The sequence below is a fragment of the Aquarana catesbeiana genome, linkage group LG03 (genome assembly GCF_042186555.1).
Source record: "Aquarana catesbeiana isolate 2022-GZ linkage group LG03, ASM4218655v1, whole genome shotgun sequence".
NCBI lineage: Eukaryota > Metazoa > Chordata > Amphibia > Anura > Ranidae > Aquarana > Aquarana catesbeiana.
In genome coordinates this window covers 693,912,664-693,931,995 of record NC_133326.1, presented here as the reverse complement: position 1 = coordinate 693,931,995, position 19,332 = coordinate 693,912,664, and the positions used below count along the sequence as shown (strand labels likewise).

General features: G+C 39.3%; 1 protein-coding gene across 1 annotated transcript; it reads right to left on the bottom strand.

Moving 5' to 3' along the window:
* Window positions 1-17,303: 17,303 nt before the first annotated feature.
* On the bottom strand, window positions 17,304-18,257 carry LOC141134806 (olfactory receptor 11L1-like). Its single transcript, XM_073624240.1, has one exon. The coding sequence runs from the start codon at window positions 18,255-18,257 to the stop codon at window positions 17,304-17,306; it is 954 nt and encodes a 317-aa protein (XP_073480341.1).
* Window positions 18,258-19,332: the final 1,075 nt, after the last annotated feature.

The window sequence follows — 19,332 nt, the reverse complement described above, 5'->3', positions numbered from 1 at the left end:
ATGGTAGCAGTTCCTATTATACCAAAAATAGTTGTTCTTCAAACAAAAGTCCAAACATTTTATCAAGTATTTCCTTTGAACACAGGGTAAAGTGGTGTGCGTCCTAAGGCCCCATTTAGAAGCTTCACAAGCTTGATGGTGAAATATTATAGTGTATAAAGATGATACATAGGCTGTAGCCATAATCCTGGCTTCAACTATTTTTGGTATAATAGGAACTACTACTATCAACAAACCAGAGTTGCTATGGAGCTAAATTTGCCCCTAGTGTGGCAGGCCTATATATGGCCCAATGGGAAGAACATGTTTTTAAAAAATAGACCTGGTGAATTAGTAATATACAAAAGATATATCGATGACATTTTTATCCTGTGGAAAGGAGATTTGAATCAGCTGACCCTATTTTTAGAAAATATAAATTTAAATGATAGGAATATCAAATTATCCTGGGACATCAGTGAAATGAATATATCATTTCTTGATTTGGAAATCATACAAGAAGGCTTGAAACTAACTTCACAAGCACACTTTAAAAACATAGATAGGAATAGTTACCTTCCAGTGGAAAGTTTTCACCATAGAAATTGGCTCTATAATGCCCCTAAAGGACAATTAATGCACTTAAGATGCAATTGTACTAACAAAAACACTTTTCTGGCTCAGGCTGAAAATATGGGACACAGATTCATTAAGAAAGGTTACGATAATCAATTCATTAAAAAGAAGATAACAGAGGTTGCAGAAATGAATCATAATGATCTAATTAAAGACAAGAAAAACCAGAAGTCATCAATGCAATACAAAAGTTATCCCCGCACTAGTTTAAGTCTCACCAGGTGTAAAGCTGATCTTGCCCTCCAGAGATGAGAGGTTCCAGGTGCTGGCTCATGCTAGTAGAGAATATGTGCAAACGAGAAGATCTGGACAGCCGCACTCCAGGAAGTAATAATCCAAGTTTCTTTATTTTAAAATCAGGAACACATCAGATACAGGACATCATAGACAGAGTGTACAGATCATAGGCTAACGTGTTTCACACTTGTCCAAGTGCTTACTCATAGCTAATGATAATAGAAAATCAGACCACATATATTCTAACTATTATTGATCACATGACCAAGTAATCAATGCAAACACATGAAGCAGCTGAAATTCAGCTGTGGGGAATGTGAGTGTGAGCGAGCATTTAAATCTTGAAAGTCACTATGCATATAAAGTGTATATGTGTGAGCAGTAGGGGTAAATGTGAAAGTGTCAAAATTATTTAGTGTGAAAAAGTGCATAAAAATTATTTGTGAGTTGGAATAATGAAATATATTATATAAAATTTAAAAATAAAAAATAAAAATTCCAAAATATAATTGTAATGAATGCTGAAAGCAATTATAAGTGAAGAGACCACAGAATGGGTGTAAATGTGGTGATACAAACATAAATTGATTGTAATAGGTGATAAAAGGAATTTTATGTGAATTTTGTTAGTGTCATGAATAAATAAAATAACAAAATACATGAAAATAAACTCGAGTAAAATAAATGGTGATATATATTTAAAGAAATTAAGAGCTAAGCTTGTGTACGTGATAAATGTGGTAAATGACATTTGTGGCAATACCGCGTATGAAGGTACATGAAATTGACATTATTTTTAATATCATTTGTGCTGTAAAGAGTACCTGATCACGTAAAAAGGAAAGGGAAGGAAAATACACAGAGAAAACAGTCAGTGGATACATGTCTCCACTATTTATAGTAAAAGTTATATAATTAAAAGTTATATAATTGTATCAAAAAATTCTTTTTAAATATACATTTGGTGTTTATATTTACTCCAGTATCTTGTTAACATACAATAACAACTTTTCGTAGTTTCTAAGAATGAAACATTTCCTCTGAATAAACAAAGTCAAGAAGAAACAAAATATACTGTGAAGAGCTTCTACCGAAAAGGCATACCCATGAGTCTTTCATTAATTAATAGGGTTTGACATGTTTTCATACTCTGAGTAAACTTTTGAGTGCTGTGATAAGAGAAAACCATTTAATGGGATATAAAACTATGTTCATGACAAAACTAAATCATATTTAGTTTGAAACCTACATTAAAAATTGTTACAAAAAGTTGACACGCACAGAGCTGTGCGTATGTGCAGGTGTGTGTATATATAGGTGTGGGTGTGGGAAGGTTCATTTCAGCTGAAACAAATCGGCTTCTGTGCCAAAGAACTCCTGCACACACATACACATAAAGATCTTGCTCATTAGGACTACAATTGTCTATAGAGAGTAAAAAAGGGCATATTTCAGCCACCATGTACATATTGGCTGAATGAAAGACCATCTGAAAAGTCTATAGAGATTAATATGTAGTTCTAAGTCTAAACCATCAATCAAGGGAATGCTCGCTAAAAATTATTTGTCAAATTTGGTGATAAATTTCCAGAAGGAAGGATAAGAAGTTTAATGAAAAGTAAAAAGGAACCAAACTTGATGGCAGATTCCCAAAGTGAAAGATGGCAGAGAAAGTAAAGGGGGGAACTCTCACAGATTAATTAATGTAATGAGAAATTTAATCTGTTTCCATTAACATTATAAATGTAATATGAGTAGCTTTATTTTGGTTTGTTAATTTAGTTTATATTTATGTTTTTGTTAATATTTATCAAACCTTCTTGTCGCTATGTCAGACCATAGTGAAATTTATTAGGGGTGTCTAGAATGTTAAATAGCATTAGGTTCGACATGAAATTGGCTACTCTGATCAGCAGTTGAACCGCATTAATATTCATATTAGTCAAAAGGAATGTAATTTAAAATATTTAGAATGTTGAAGCGTGTTCAAATAAACATGAAGTCAGTCATACTATTCAGTGGTAGAACTACAAACATCCCCGTATTAGTCAAAAGGAAGTGAGACCACTTCCCCTTGAACATGATAGTAAAATTTAAAAAATAATAATAGGGAGGATGTGATAACCTTGACCTATTAGGGGTTTAAATGGCAAGCAATAAAGTGGAAACACATAGAGAGACACAACTATAAAAATCTGGTATATGTGTCTCTATATCCATAAATGCAATGGTCTATGGAGCCATAAAAGGAAAAATAGAGAAGTGGAGTCATATGTGAACACCATCAGAAGATGTTTGACTCTGTGGAAACAAGGATCGGAACTATGAAAAATCGTTGTGTATATAGGCACTGTTGTTGGTAAAACTTACTAGTTTTCGCCCTCATTAGCCAACCTTTTCATGGGTTGGTGGGAGAGGTCCTGCATATTTGGATGTGATAGTCCCCGCCGACAGGACACTGTATTTTTCTGTTGATTCATTGACGATCTCTTGTTCATCACGTCTGATGCCCAAGCTGACATTAACATATGGCTTTCCTACTTTAATGATAACAACCTTAATCTCAAATTTACTGGAAATTTGGAAATCAATGATATAGTTTTTCTTGATGTTAAATTAATGGGAACCAGGGATATGATTCACACCAGCCTTTACAGAAAGCCCACAGCAGGAAACACCATCCTTAGAGTCGACTCCGCGCACCCCAAACACACCATTAGGGGAGTACCACATGGTCAGTTTCTGAGGCTGAAACGTCTGTGCAGCACACCAGAATACTTCTATGCAGAATCGCAGGAGATGGCACAGCGCTTCAAAGACCGTGGGTACTCTGCTTCCCTCATCACAAAGACACTTGGTACAGTTAGCAGTATACCTAGGCATACCCTTTTAAAAGAGAATACACCAAAAAGGAACAAAAATCCATCCAAGAAATTCCCAAGTGATATTTCAATTCCGGTTTTCTCCACGCCCTATAGTTTGGATTTCAAAAAAATAAAAAACATCATAAACAAGTACCTTCCCATCCTATTTAATGACCCAATTTACAGTAAAATCCTCTCTGGAGGTATAAAAGTGGTCTCACGGAGAGCACCTACTTTGGGAAACTCTCTATCACCGAGTTTGTTCCCAAAGAAACAAAACAAAACAAATTGGTTGAATTTCACAGGAAACTATAGATGTGGGAAGACGGGCTGCAATTATTGCTGCCATATCAAGGTGGATAAAAATATACACTCATGCATTAATGGTAAAAACTTTCAAGTCCCTTCTTTCATCAATTGCAACACACAGTTCTTGGTGTATGTCATTACTTGCGACATATGCCAAGTCCAGTACGTTGGCCACACAACACGGCGACTCAAAGATCGCCTACACAATCATTTATATGACATAACAAAAGACAAATTAATAAATGTAGCCAAGCACTGGATTTTCACACACCACAAAGATGTTTCCAGTCTATTTATTCAAGGAGTAGAGAAAATAGCTATGCCCACAAGGGGAGGAGACAAATTCCGTCTTTTATGTAAACGTGAAGTTTTTTGGATTTTTACTTTAAACACCAGAATTCCCCTCGGCTTAAACTTCGAATGGGACGTTTCCTATTATTATGACTGATATACAGGCTATTTACAAGTGGTTTTGATCATCCAGCCCTACCTTATATATATATACTTTTTTAGTTCAAAAGTGCCCCCCCCCACACAGATAAAACAATGATAAATAATATATATAATAGATGTTACTATATATTTCTTTCACCTGTGGTCATTAATATGATCACAATAGGAACATATATGAGACTATATATACATGATTACAATCATATTAAATCATTATCTGTGTGGAGGTAGCATATATAAATATGTCTGTATACAGTCATATTAAATATTTGGCGTATATTACATCAGTAAATAATAATAAAAAATATAGTCTCAGTGACATAGCAAAATGAAATAACACATTTACATGAAACTGTAGGCAACGTTGGTTGCAACTACTTTATTATATTTGTGCACATAGATTTGTTGTGATTTGATTTTATTTTGCCTCTATCTCCATAGACTTATCTGTATATGCAGCGGCATATCATGAGTTAAAACATCTAGTAAGTTTTACCAACAACAGTGCCTATATACACAACGATTTCATAGTTCCGATCCTTGTTTCCACAGAGTCAAACATCTCCTAATGGTGTTCACATATGACTCCACTTCTCTATTTTTCCTTTTATGTCTCCATAGACCATTGTATTTATGGATATAGAGACACATATACCAGATTATTATAGTTGTGTCTCTCTATGTTTTTCCACTTTATTGCTTGCCATTTAAACCCCTAATAGGTCGAGGTTATCACATCCTCCCTATTATTATTTTTTAAATTTTACTATCATTTTCAAGGGGAAGTGGTCTCACTTCCTTTTGACTAATACGGGGATGTTTGTAGTTCTACCGCTGAATAGTATGACTGACTTCATGTTTATTTGAACACGCTTCAACATTCCAAATATTTTAAATTACATTCCTTTTGACTAATATGAATATTAATGCGGTTCAACTGCTGGTCAGAGTAGCCAATTTCATGTCGAACCTAATGCTATTTAACATTCTAGACACCCCTAATAAATTTCACTATGGTCTGACATAGCGACAAGAAGGTTTAATAAATATTAACAAAAACATCAATATAAACTAAATTAACAAACAAAAATTTGTAACATTTTGTAAAGTAGGTTTCAAACTAAATATGATTTAGTTTTGTCATGAACATAGTTTTATATCCCATTAAATGTTTTTTTCTTATCACAGCACTCAAGAGTTTACTCAGAGTATGAAAACATGTCAAACCCTATTAATTAATGAAAGACTCATGGGTATCGCTTTTTGGTAGAAGCTCTTCACAGTATATTTTGTTTCTTCTTGACTTTGTTTATTCAGAGGAAATGTTTCATTCTTAGAAACTACGAAAAGTTGTTATTGTATGTTAACAAGATACTGGAGTAAATATAAACAACAAATGTATATTTAAAAATAATTTTTTGATACAATTATATAACTTTTAATTATACAACTTTAACTATAAATAGTGGAGACATGTATCCACTGACTGTTTTCTCTGTGTATTTTCCTTCCCTTTCCTTTTTACGTGATCAGGTACTCTTTACAACACAAATTATATTAAAAATAATGTCAGTTTCATGTACCTTCATACGCGGTCTAGCCACAAATGTAATTTACCACATTTATCGCGTACACAAGCTTAGCTCTTGATTTCTTTAAATATATATCACCATTTATTTTACTTGAGTTTATTTTCATGTATTTTGTTATTTTATTTATTCATGACACTAACAAAATTCACATAAAATTCCTTTTATCACCTATTACAATCAATTTATGTTTGTATCACCACATTTACACCCATTCTGTGGTCTCTTCACTTATAATTGCTTTCAGCATTCATTACAATTATATTTTGGAATTTTTATTTTTTATTTTTAAATTTTATATAATATATTTCATTATTCCAACTCACAAATAATTTTTATGCACTTTTTCACACTAAATAATTTTGACACTTTCACATTTACCCCTACTGCTCACACATATACACTTTATATGCATAGTGACTTTCAAGATTTAAATGCTCACTCACATTCCCCACAGCTGAATTTCAGCTGCTTCATGTGTTTGTATTGATTACTTGGTCACGTGATCAATAATAGTTAGTATATATGTGGTCTGATTTTCTATTATCATTAGCTATGAGTAAGCACTTGGACAAGTGTGAAACGCGTTAGCCTATGATCTTTACACTCTGTCTATGATGTCCTGTATCTGATGTGTTCCTGATTTTAAAATAAAGAAACTTGGATTATTACTTCCTGGAGTGCGGCTGTCCAGATCTTCTCGTTTGCACAGGAGTCATCAATGGTTGTAGCACCAATTGTCCTCGACTATAATGTACAACACAAAAAGATAGAAAAACTGATCAAGCGACACTGGCACATACTTTTGGCTGACAAAAAGTTATTGGATGCATTACCGACCAACCCCAGATTTGTATATAAAAGAGCACAAACTATTCAAGGTAAAGTGATAAGTAATGTATTAGATCCACCAACAAGAGGCTTTACTTTTTTATGGGAAAAGGTTTTTATCCCTGTAAACTATGTTTTGCATGTACAAAAACCAAACCCCCAAACGAAAAGAAACCTAATTTTATGTCTACAAGTACAGGGGATACCTATGAAGTTAAAGTCTTCATATGCTGTAATACGGAACGGGCTGTATACGCCCTTGAATGCAACTGTTGTTTACAGTACCTTGGGCGCACCAAAAGACCCCTGAAGGTGCGCATCAAGGAGCATGTCCAAAACATCCTCAATGCATATGATAAGCAGAATGTATCGAAACATTTCCTTTTATGCCACAATACAAGATCCCATCGATTTAAAATTTTGGGGAATAGAACCATACATTAAACATTGGCGGGGAGGCCACAAAGTGAGGACTCTTAGTCAGCTAGATTCGAAATGGATTTTCACATTAGACACTTTCTCACCTTGAGGCCTTAATATTGAATTTGATCTGAACTGTTTTCTTAGTGATATATATATATTTTATATTTTATGGAAACTATTTTTATAGTAATAATTTAATATTTTTTTTTTTTTAATTTCAAATCATTTTATTGGTGTTTTTACATAACACACATGAAATTGCATACATTTCTGAAGAATGAGGTAACGTAACATAAAAAGTGTTATATGGTTATGAACAATAATTACTATCTAAAACAAATGAATAAATGCAAAACTGTCGCAACCTATTTAGCTCTCGGCTGCTATATAAATCTCTGTTGTGTCCTATCGTTAACCGAGACTCATTAGAGTATTAAACTGTTCTGTGAAGCACAGAGTGAAAGGTAAAAAAAAAGTGAAATAACTATTCAATAAAAGATTATCTATGTAAATTCTTAGAGATTCTCATGAACAGAATATAAACAGTCCTGAATGTTAGAGAACTAAACCAGGTCTCCTGGTTCGCAGGAATTCCTTATGAGGATATACTAACAGGTGAATATCCTTTAGTGAAGACCCTCAGAAGTCTCTAGAGACCGCAAGGTAAGGGCAGATCATTAGATCTGCATGTACTGATCAGAGATATCCAGGGGACCCCCCAATACAGGAGGACAGGCAAAAGTAGGAATTCGCTCCCGGAGGATGGACGTCGGATGGCCCCGGGAGCCCTTACACACCCCCCATTGGGATCTTCCTGAAGGTGTGTTTAGGCTCTGCCCCGGTCCAGCCGACTCCCCAGGAACGTTATATATTGGCTGAAAGGGTTAACAGAACGGAGCCCCCCACTTCCAGTTTGTTACTGTGGTGCCTGTTTAACCTCTAGTGAGAGGGAGAAAGGGTCCCACCGATACTCTGATTAACAATCTCCCGAGAGCTCTCCTCAGTGTGCAAATAGGTCAAATTATACCTGAGAAATAGCAGGGTCTGATCAATCTCGAAAAGGGAAGACAGAAAATGTGTGAAAAGGGGAAAGAAAGGAAGGGGAAGGTGGAGTGAGGTTTATTTAATAACAGAGGCTATACTTGCGTCAGGTTCAATACCCGGGATAAGAGATATGTTGCAAAACGTGGCCCAAGGTTCCCAGATGGTATTAAATTTCTCAATTTTGTCATTCAGTTTTGCTACTATTTGTTCCTGGGACATGATCCAGGACACTTTCCTCTTGCAAGCCTGGAAGGAGACCGTGGTTCTCTTCCAAGCTTTTGCTATGGTGATTTTTGCACCTAATAAAACGAAGTAGGATAGTACCTGTAAGTGCTTAGGTGTATTGGGTATATCATGATTAAATAAGGCAATATGTGGATTGGGGGAAACCGAGACCTTAATCAGTTTACTAATTGTATGAAAGGTTATCTTCCAGAAAGTTCTGATGCGGGGACAAGGCCACCAAATATGTAGCATGGAGCCCTCTAGGCCGCAACCGCAAAAACAGAGAGGTGAGGTACCGGGGTATATTAATGCCAGTCTGGATGGAACATAATACCATCTGGTCAGAACCTTTAGACTGGCCTCTATAAGGGAGATGTTATAAATACCTTTGTAGGAGTGTGTCCAGGATTTAAACCAAGCTGTCGTCTGCCAAACTTCCTCCTTCCAGGTCTCTGCGTAGGGCGGTTTATTCAGATTTGACTGTAGCGCATTATAAGTCAAGGAGATTCCCCCCTTTTGTTCCGTAAGGTTCGAGCACCAATGTTCATATGGGGTTATTGAGGGAGGTTCCGATTTGTTAGTCCAGATAGAGTGTAAGAAATGGGAGATTTGTGTAAATTGGAACTGTTCCGTGTCTGGCATTTCTAGTTTACGCTTGCAGTAAGACAAGATGAGGGGGCCAGCTGGGGATAGAAAATGTCCAATCCGGTAAAGGCCTTTGTCAGTCCACCATCGGAATGCTCAAATATTTACTCCCGGTGGAAATTTAGTGTTGTGAAATATGTGGGATAAAGGCTTGAGCTGCGAGGTAAGGGAGGGGTGTTTAAGTAGTTTAGTGCATGTTGCTATTGAGTGAGAAAGTGTGGGGGCCATTATAGCAGGTCTTTGTGTAGAATCACACCACAGGAGGAAATCAGTGGTGTTGTGGGGTGTAGCCCTTCTTTCCATTGAGAGCCACTCGGGTTTTGGGCCCTTAGAGAAAACGATAGAGATTTGCGACAATTGCGCCGCTTGAAAGTAGTTCCATAGGTCCGGGAGGCCTAAGCCTCCCTGTGACTTAAGGCGATACAGTATTTTGGATGGGCATCTATACCCCTCTTTGCCCCAGACAAAGCGAGTAATCTCCGATTGAAATCTGCGAATAGCTTTCCTCGGAAGCAGGATTGGCAGAGAATGAAATAGATATAAGAGACGGGGAAGGAGAGTCATCTTAACAGTGTGTATTTTTCCCAGCCAGGACAGACCACATCTCGACCACTTTTGTAGTTCCCCCTACACCTGTTGAACATGGTGGGGTAATTAGCTTTAAAGAAGTTATTTACATCTGGGGTTAAATTAATCCCCAGATAAGGGATGGTCATGGGGGCCCAGGAGAATTCAAAGTTATTAGTTAGTTGTGTCACTATGTCGGGAGCAACAGTGATATTTAAAGCTATAGATTTGGACATATTAACCTTTAAGCCGGAGAGTTTGCTAAATGAGTTCAGGACCCCGTAAATGTTCGGGATGGTTATTAAAGCAAGAGATCATCCGCATAAAGTGCGCATTTGTGCTCCTGGTCCCCGCATGTCACCCCCTTGATATCAGGGTTTGTTCTAATTGCTATGGCCAATGATTCAATGGCCATTGCAAAGAGAAGGGGCGAGAGGGGACAGCCCTGCCTAGTGCCCCTCCCAATTGGGAAGGAGGTTGAATATCTTCCCATCAACCGTACTTGGGCAGAGGGATTAGAGTACATAGAATTGATTATATTTAGGAAATGGGGGCCAAAGTTCCATCTTCTAAGGGTTTCGGAAAGGTAGTTCCATTCGATTGAATCGAACACCTTGTGAAGGTCAATAGAAAGAATAAAACCTGATTGGGGGGTACCTCCATCCCAGCTAGATTTAAGGAGGGAGATGACATCTATTGTCCTTCTAATCTGATCTGGGCCTTGCCTCCCAGGTATGAACCCTACCTGGTCGTTATGTATGTATGAGGGGATAAAACTGGCTAGTCTATTGGCTAGGATCTTGGTCATAATCTTTATGTCGTTGTTAATTAAGGAGATAGGCCTGTAATTTCCAACTTCGCTCGGATCCTTCCCTGGCTTGGGAATCACCGAAATATATGCTGCATTTAGGTCAGATCCCAAAGGATGTCCTTCCCTAAGAAAGTTAAAAAACTTTGTGAGATGTGGGGCTAATGTTTCCCCAAATTTTTTATAATACCCGGTGGAAAACCCATCAGGTCCAGGGGAAGAGCCGAGCTTCAAGGAATTAATAGTGTCCAGAACCTCCGGGACTGAGAAGGGGCTTTCAAGTAGGTCCCTACGCTCTGAGGATAATGAAGGCAAAGGCAGGGAGTCAAAGAAGTCTCCCCGTGATTGTCCTGAATGTTGGCTTTGCGGTCTGTAAAGTTCCGCATAAAACTGTTGGAATGCTTCCATAATCTTGGTAGGATTCTGGGTCAGGTCACCTGAGTTCAATTTAATTTTGGGGAATGCCAGTTGACGAGGTTTAGGAGTAAGTTTTACCGCCAATTTCGCTCCTATCTTATCTTTCTGGGAGTAAAAACGCGCCCCTGTCCACCTGAGGTGCCTTTCCGCCGCTGTGGTTAGGTTCAGATTGAGAAGAGCCCGAGCCCTATCCAGCTGAGTCATGGACTCCGCATTGGGATTAAGTTTGTGTGCTTTTGCGAGAGCATGAAAGTTTGCAGTTAATTTGATCGTATCGCTTTTGTGTTCCGCTTTCAGTGTAGCTGTTAATTGCATTAATTTCCCCCTGATCACCGCTTTATGAGCAGCCCAGACTGTGGACGGCGTAATGTCCGTCGTGGTGTTTAGATTAAAGTATTCTTTAATAGATTTCTCTATGATAGTGGCCTGTACGGGATCGTTAAGGATGGATTCCTGAAGGCGCCAACGGTTGCGTTCTCTATGACCTGAAGTTCTATGGGTGGATAGAGTAACCATTGAGTGCACTGATAGCGGAGAGTCTATAATCCGTGACCGTACTATCAAAGGGATCGTAGAGGCATGTATAAAGATGTGGTCTATCCTGGCGTAGGAATTATGGGGTGCTGAGAATTGTGAGTAATCCTTAGAGCGAGGGTTAGTTTCCCTCCAAGCATCTACCAGTCCAACTTCATGTAACAACTTAGCTACTTTAACGCTCTGTCTAGTAGGGCGTTTGGGTTTCGTTAGCCCATCTCCTGACTTATCCAAGGAGAAGTCAAAAGCTAAATTTGAGTCCCCCCCATGATAGTTGTTCCCTTAAAATGAGGGCGGAGTTTGTGTAGCATGGATTCAAAAAATGCCCGTTGACCTTTATTAGGAGAGTAATATGAAACAAAGGTGTATAGATCACCATCTATGTTCCCTAATACTAGTAAATAATGTCCCAAAGGGTCTATAATCGTGTGAGGTTGAGAGAGATTGATATGTTTAGCAAAACATATAGCCACCCCTTTTGTTTTGTTGGGTGCGGATGAAATGAAAAATTGGGGGAAGTTGCGATGGAGAAATGTAGGTTTGTATGATATGGGGAAATTAGTCTCCTGTAAAAAGAGAATATCCGTGTGCATTGAATGACAGATTTGAAACAGTTTCCCCCTCTTGACAGGGGAGTTCAATCCCTGAGTATTGTGTGATAAAAAGTTAAGTGATGGATGGGCTTTGGGGAGATCAGTCATAAATTGAGTGTCGTGGGGTTTTGCTTATGAGAGAGGTAGAACTTGTCTCGACGATCACTTGGAGGAAGCTCGTCTGGGGTGAAAGACCTGGGAGGAGAAGCCATAAGTGAGTGCAGAACCTGGGAGCTCTCAAGAGGGAGGAAGGAGAAAGAGAGAGGAGAGGGGTGAGAGAAAGTACTAGAGAGAGTAGACATGTTACTAAAAACTGATCCACAGAACTGCCATACATGTAACAAGAGCAGAACATAGTAAAACAGGAGTCCCCTGACCCCTCCCCAACCCCCGGGTAGGATGGGCTGCCCATTTGTTACCCTTTCACCTGAGAGGGCCGGTATCCAGCCAAAGGGATAACCGGACAAGAAACCAAATGCACGATCAGTGCGTCTGGTTTCAACTGGAGGTGCACTTAATCCACCACGGCCCCGCCACATATAAAACCGTATATCTAATGAGCTTAAAACATTCTAACATTGCTTCAAAAAAAATAATAGAAAATTAAGGAGAGAAATAAAACAGAGCAACCCTATCATCTAATGGTTGTGTGTAAAATAGGATTGTACTGTCCCTACCGGACCTACGGGCTTTAGTGGCATGGCAGGGGTATCTAAGTATTAGGGTCCGCAGGACTATTCGGACCTTAAAAGGTGATCAAAATATTGAAAATATTGAGAATAAACTAAAGTAAGTGCAACTTTGGGATCCGCCAGTAAGGGGGGGATCAACAAGCAATAGCATCTATATGGACCTAGCAGGACTGAATGAAGTCCAGATACAGGTATATATAAAATAACATAAAAGAAAATAAGAGACCTCCTCCTGACTCTGCCACAACCCTATAATTTCACAGGGTCTGCTGTTGCTGAGCCTGTGAAATCTGAGATGGGAATAATGGAAGCCACTGCAAAGGAATAGGGCCCCGCTGTCATATGGCAACTTTGCAGAGGGTGTAAAAAAAGAAGGGGAAAGGTCCCAGAGGAGTCACCGTTGAACCGAAAAGTCCACTGGGGAGCACCGGAACAGGTTCTGGATCCAAATGGAGGGAAGCCCATCACGGGGAAGTTTGGAGCTCTGTTTAAGCCAGGTGGGTTGCAGTGGGCTTGCTGGTGGGGGTCTTTTTGTGGATGAGGAGGAGCTCCTGCTGTTCTGTGAGGAAGAAGGGTCCTGGGGGATCAAACCCAATTGCAGTAGCAGACGTTCCCCTTCGGCGAATGAGGAAAAGCCAAAATTTTTGTTCCTATAGGAAAAGTTTAATCGAAGGTAGAAGGACCAACGATATGTGATCTCCTTGTCAAGCAGTAGTTGGAGTAACGGTTTGAGAAAGCGTCTTTTTTGCACAGTATATGGTGACAAGTCTGCAAGAATCTGGATCCTGTGTCCCATCAATTTGAGATTTTCAGAGCCCCTGGATCTTATTATCACCTCTTCCTTTATGGACTAGAAATGGGGTTTCACAATGATGTCTCTGGGGAGGCCATCTGAACGGGGGTTGTAGGGCTCTGTGAGCTCTGTCCAGCTCCTGTTGTTGCTCCGTGATATCTGGTATGAGGTTCCGCAAGAGAGTCTTTACTGCAGCATGAACATCTTTTTCTGATTCAGGGAGTCCTCGAACGCGAAAGTTATAGTGTCTCGATCTGTTTTCGAGGTCATCGATTTTGGCAAATACTGTTTCCAGCTGGTCTTGCAGATCTTGTATCCTTGCTGAATTTTGATTAATGCGAGATACTGCTTGGTCAGCTCTCTTCTGAATTATGTCCATCCTCATCCCTATTTGCTGCAAGTCAGCATGGATGGATGAGGTAATGTGTGCTGCATTTTGGGCCAGGCTCTTTGATAGGAGCTGGGAGAAGGCCTCCATCATGGAGGGGAAGTTTGATGGTACAGGGACTTCAGAGTGGGCTTCTGGAACTGATAGCAACATTCCTATATGAGGGTCTAACATTGGTGTTGAGGGAAGGCCCAGACCCATCCTGCCCAGGAGGGACTCCGTGGAAGCGGGGGATGCAGCCAGGGGCAGAGGTGGAAAGTACTCACCTGGGGACTGTGGTGGCTGTGGAGGATGTGAGTCCTGTTCCCCCCTCGAGAGCTCCATCTCCGCCTGTATGTGTGGGCCTTGTGGAGCCGCCGCCATTTTGGCGTAGCTGAGCGGAGGGCCCACCGCGGTCATCTGGCTCGCCAGGCTCCGACGGACGTTCGCCGTTTGCAGGGCTATGTTCTTGGGGGTTTCCCCCACTTGTACAGTCCGGTGTGGTGCTCGGTCGGTTGCTCCGAAAGCTCCAGTGGCTATCGCAGGGCGGCTATCTTAGGTGCTGCCGCGCATGCGCCTCCTCATAATTTAATATTTTTTAGAAACACATGAAATTAATATATTCATTTTAGTATTTATAACTTTTTGTATGGAAGATTTGTTTCTCAGTGTGTCACAGTACCCCATATGCCTGAACCCCCCTTTTATACATTCCTCTCAGTAATATATTTTTAATACCATTATGCCATGGGCTTAACGTTGCTATTTTTATTATACCATTATTTACTATTTTTTATGGCACTAGTTTGATTAATTTATTTATCTAGATCCATCATTGTAAGATATTATATGGATGCATTTATTTTTGCATTAGGAATATCATTATGCCTACGTTAGTTCTGTTGTTTCACTCACCCTGTATTTTAAATCCATTCGCAATATAAGTCCTCCTTTTTTTAAAATTTATGTAGAGTTTATAATTTTTACCTATTTTAATTTGACTCCAGTGGTTCAAGTTATTTATACACTGTATGCATCATTCTGAACACATAGTTTGTGTATATCTCTTCCTATCAGCAGTGGGATACCACCGAAAAAAGGCTGCGCTCATTTTAAAGAAACAATCTTTTTAAACATTGCCACTATGATATTTTTGCATTGGGCTACAACAAAATGGCCGTCCAATATATCCAATGCTGTAGATTATTTAAAGACAGTTTCAGTGCCTACCATGATCCCCTGATGAAGTCACGTGACCATGATGCCATGTGTAGGGATGGATAGGCACTGGAATTGACATTTACATTGGCATACGAGCTTGCCGCTCGTGGAGTTCTGTTTATGATTTTGAAATTCAATGTGAGTACCTTTACTGTTTGTTATGAAATATAAAACTACTTGGTTTTACACACTACATGATCCAGAAACCCCCTTTTTTCTTTCCAATAATATCCACGCACCCACTGGGAGACAAAAAACATTCAATACATTAGACCCATACTATTGGCCCAGGATTGCGGTATAAGGAAGAAGCAAACAACACAGAATTTTATACACATGCAGTTACCTCATTAGGTAAGGTAAGAGGACATTCTTATTAGTGTGTGTGGTTGCACGAAGAGGAGTATATCGTCTTTTCGCACCTTCGCACTTTTGCTGTTTTTTGCACAGAAGAAAAGACTTGATTGCGGTTTTGAACAGTTTATTTGCACTTTGCACAAAAAGACTATATTGCTGGTTTGCACAGTTTATTTGTATTTTGCACAGTTCATTTGTATTTACACATGATTTTATTTACAGAAGAGTAATTTCATTGTATAGCACTTGTTTAATACCATATCACTTTGCACTTTGGAATTAGTCACTCAACAGTACACTGTGGAGAGTGTTTACACTATTGATGTGTTCTTGTTCATTTATTGATTTTTTTATTATTCGCATGTGTACTACTACCTTTAGCAGCACATTGCTTCTTGATATAGTTTGAATATTCTGATTGCTTGGATTGTTTTATTGAACAGCGCAGCACCAGTTATCCTTTCTTAATTCCCCTCTTAGACTGTTGTTCCTGAAACAAGTGTCTGCACTGGAAGATTTTACCTCTGACTAAGCCACCAATAAAAATAGAGCTCTAAATATCATGAATGGAGACCAAATAAATACTGAACTAAATACTGAACAGAGGGTCTAATCCTTCCCCATTCAATGCAAAACAAAAAAATCATTTTTCTCTATAAATACACCTTAACATTTTAACCTCTTCCCACCCACGCTATAGCCGAAAGACGGCTATAGCGCAGGCGTAAATTGCCAGGAGGGCGTTGTACGTCCTCCCATGCATGAGCTGCCTGCGCACCCAGCTTGCTCTGTGATCAGCGAGTCAACAAGACTCAGCTGATCACAGATTAGTCCCAGTCCCTTACTACGTGATCAGATGTCAGCCAATGACAGCTGATCATGTGATGTAAGCAGAGCTGGTACACGCCTTTTTTTTCTCACGCTGACAGCTGAGGAGAAAAAAAAAGTTGATTACCATCTGGAGTAAAAGGTACATTGGTCCCACACACTCCAGACCCACTGCTTCTAAGCAGTGTTCACCAGTGTCACATACCAGTGGCCACCACTGTCACCTGCCAGTGCATATCAGCACTGCTAAGCAGTGCCCACCAGTGCCACCTATCAATGCCCACCAGTGCCACCTATCAGTGCCCATCAATGCTGCCAACCAGTGTGACCTATCAGTGCCCCCTATAAGTGCTGCCTATCAGTGCCCATCAGTGCCACCTATCAGTGCAGCCTTATCAGTGCCCACATGTGCCGCCTCATCAGTGCCCATCTGTGCCACCTATCAATGCCCATCAGTGCTGCCTTATCAGTGCCTATCAGTGCTGCCTATCAGCGCAGCCATCAGTGCAGCCCATTAGTGCCCATTGGTGCAGCCTATCAGTGCCCATCAGTAAAGGAGTTAATTACCTGTTTGAAAATTGAATAACAAACTATGAAAACTGCGGGGGCTTTTTCAAATGTCTGTCTTTGTTTAGCAAAAAATAAAAACCTCAGTGGTGAATCAATACCACCAAAAGAAAGCTCTATTTTTGTGAAAAAAATGATAAAAATGTCATATGGGTATAGTGTAGCATGATTGTGCAATTTCCATTCAAACTGTGACAGCAATGAAAGCTGAAAATTGGCCTGGGCAGGAAGGGGGTTTAAGTGCCCAGTAAGAAAGTCGTTAAATCAAAAGTTACCTAATTATCAGATCATGCATTGCATGCCTGGTTAAGTAATTTGAAAATGTTAATGATTATGGAAATGCAACATCAAAAGGTTGTTGATAATTCTTTTTACAACATTTTTCAGGTCTTTATTCCTCAGACTGTATATAATTGGATTAAGCATAGGGGTGACCACAGTGTACATTAATGACAGGAATTTTTTAATGTTCAATGATTTTCCTCTACTGGGTATCAAATAAACAAATATTAGGGTACTATAAAGTATGGAAACAACTGTCAGGTGGGAGCTGCATGTTGAGAAAACTTTCTGCCTCCCAGTAATAGATGGGATTTCAAAAATGGTGACTATAATATAAACATATGATATAATGATGACAAAAAAGGGGATGAAACCAAAGATTACAGTTGATAATGTTACTAGTAGTTGTACACGGGTGGTATTAGAGCAAGAGAGTTGTAGTATTGGGTCAAGATCACAGAAGAAATGATCAATAATATTGGGACCACACAACTGTAATTTAGATATGTTTAAAGTATAAGTCAATACTGCTAGGAAACTTAAAGTCCAACTTGTGATAACTGCCTTCCAGCAAAATCGGTGGTTCATCAGCATTGTATAATGCAATGGCTTACAAATGGCCAAATATCTGTCGTAAGACATCAACGTCAGAAGAAGACATTCTGAGGTTTCTGAGACAGCAAAGAAATATAACTGGGTGATACAGTTAGATATGGAAATGAAGGTAATATTTTCCACCAGAAAAGCATGGAGCATGTTGGGAAGAATATCAGTTGCTAAAAGGATATCTGCTACAGCGAGCTGGGAGAGGAAGAAATACATGGGAGAATGGAAGGTTTTACTGTAGGACACCAGTGTGATGATCAGGAGGTTTCCACAAATTGTCAAACAATAAAGCAACAGAAATAAAAAAAATATCAAAAATGTTATATTCTGCGGAGTCTGAAACCCTAAGAGTTGGATCACAGTAATCATGGTTTTATTTTCCTCATTCATATCCTAAGCAAAGAACATTACAGTTTTTAAAACAAGTTTGCCCACACCCAATGAAAAAGATTTCAGTTGAATTTTAAAAGACAGGAGAAGGGGGAATGGGTAGAGGAGAGAAAAAGGAATGAAGAAATGAAAGATGTAAAAGTCGGTAAAAAGGAAAGAGGAGACAAAGGAAGGAAAGTATAGGCAAGGTGAGAAAATGATAGTCACTGAAAAAAACAAATAAAAAAACATTACCCCAAATATTCAGCAGCAGGGGTAATAGAGCCATAATCCAAAACCTCAAATAAATGAAGTGCAACATAGATTGTGGATGGTCATGTGATTTGATACAATACAATGATGTAGTGTTCCCTACATTTCCATCGTTGGTGTGTAGTAGAACCTAAGTTGTGTCATGTAATGCATGGTACATACTATGAGTTTTATTTTCGTTTGGCCCAAAGGCCTGAATGAAAAAACGAAGGAAGCGGCAAAGAAGTCTCTGTACTAACTATGCAATGTTAGTAGAGCGATCTCCCTGCTGAGCTACTGTGTTCTGACAGGTGGATTGACCTCAACCCCCCTCCCTCCCTAAACACACCAGTTAGAGCTCGCAGCTAATGGCTGTGAGCGCTGATCGGATGCTGATTGGCAGATGTTTTCTGGCATGCCTGTTCTACAGAACTTGGATGTTTAGCCAGCTTCTGTCAGACAGGCTGCCATACACATGTGTCGAATGTCAGCTAGCTTCTGTTGATGGGAATGTTGATGATATTTTTTAAAGCTGCCCAGCTGGCTGTCTGGGAGTAGTGATGTGACAACTCCAGTTCCTTCTTTAAGATTCTAATGGCCTTATTTAAAGTGATACCAAAGCCTAATTTTTTTCTATTTAAAAATAACAGAAATGTTATACTTACCTCCCCTGTGCAGTGGTGTTGCACAGAGCAGCCCGGATCCTCCTCTTCTTGGGTCCCTCTTTTGTGCTCCTGGCCCTTCCCTACTGTTGAGTGCCCTCAGAGCAAGGAGCTTGCTACGGGGGCAACTAAGCCGAGCCACAGCTCCATTCCGACATAGAGCCATGGCCCAGCCCCATCCC

What these genes read in the sequence shown, in the direction of transcription:
- LOC141134806 (XM_073624240.1), bottom strand. Translation starts at nt 18,257, where the DNA reads ATGAATGAGGAAAATAAAACCATGATTACTGTGATCCAACTCTTAGGG.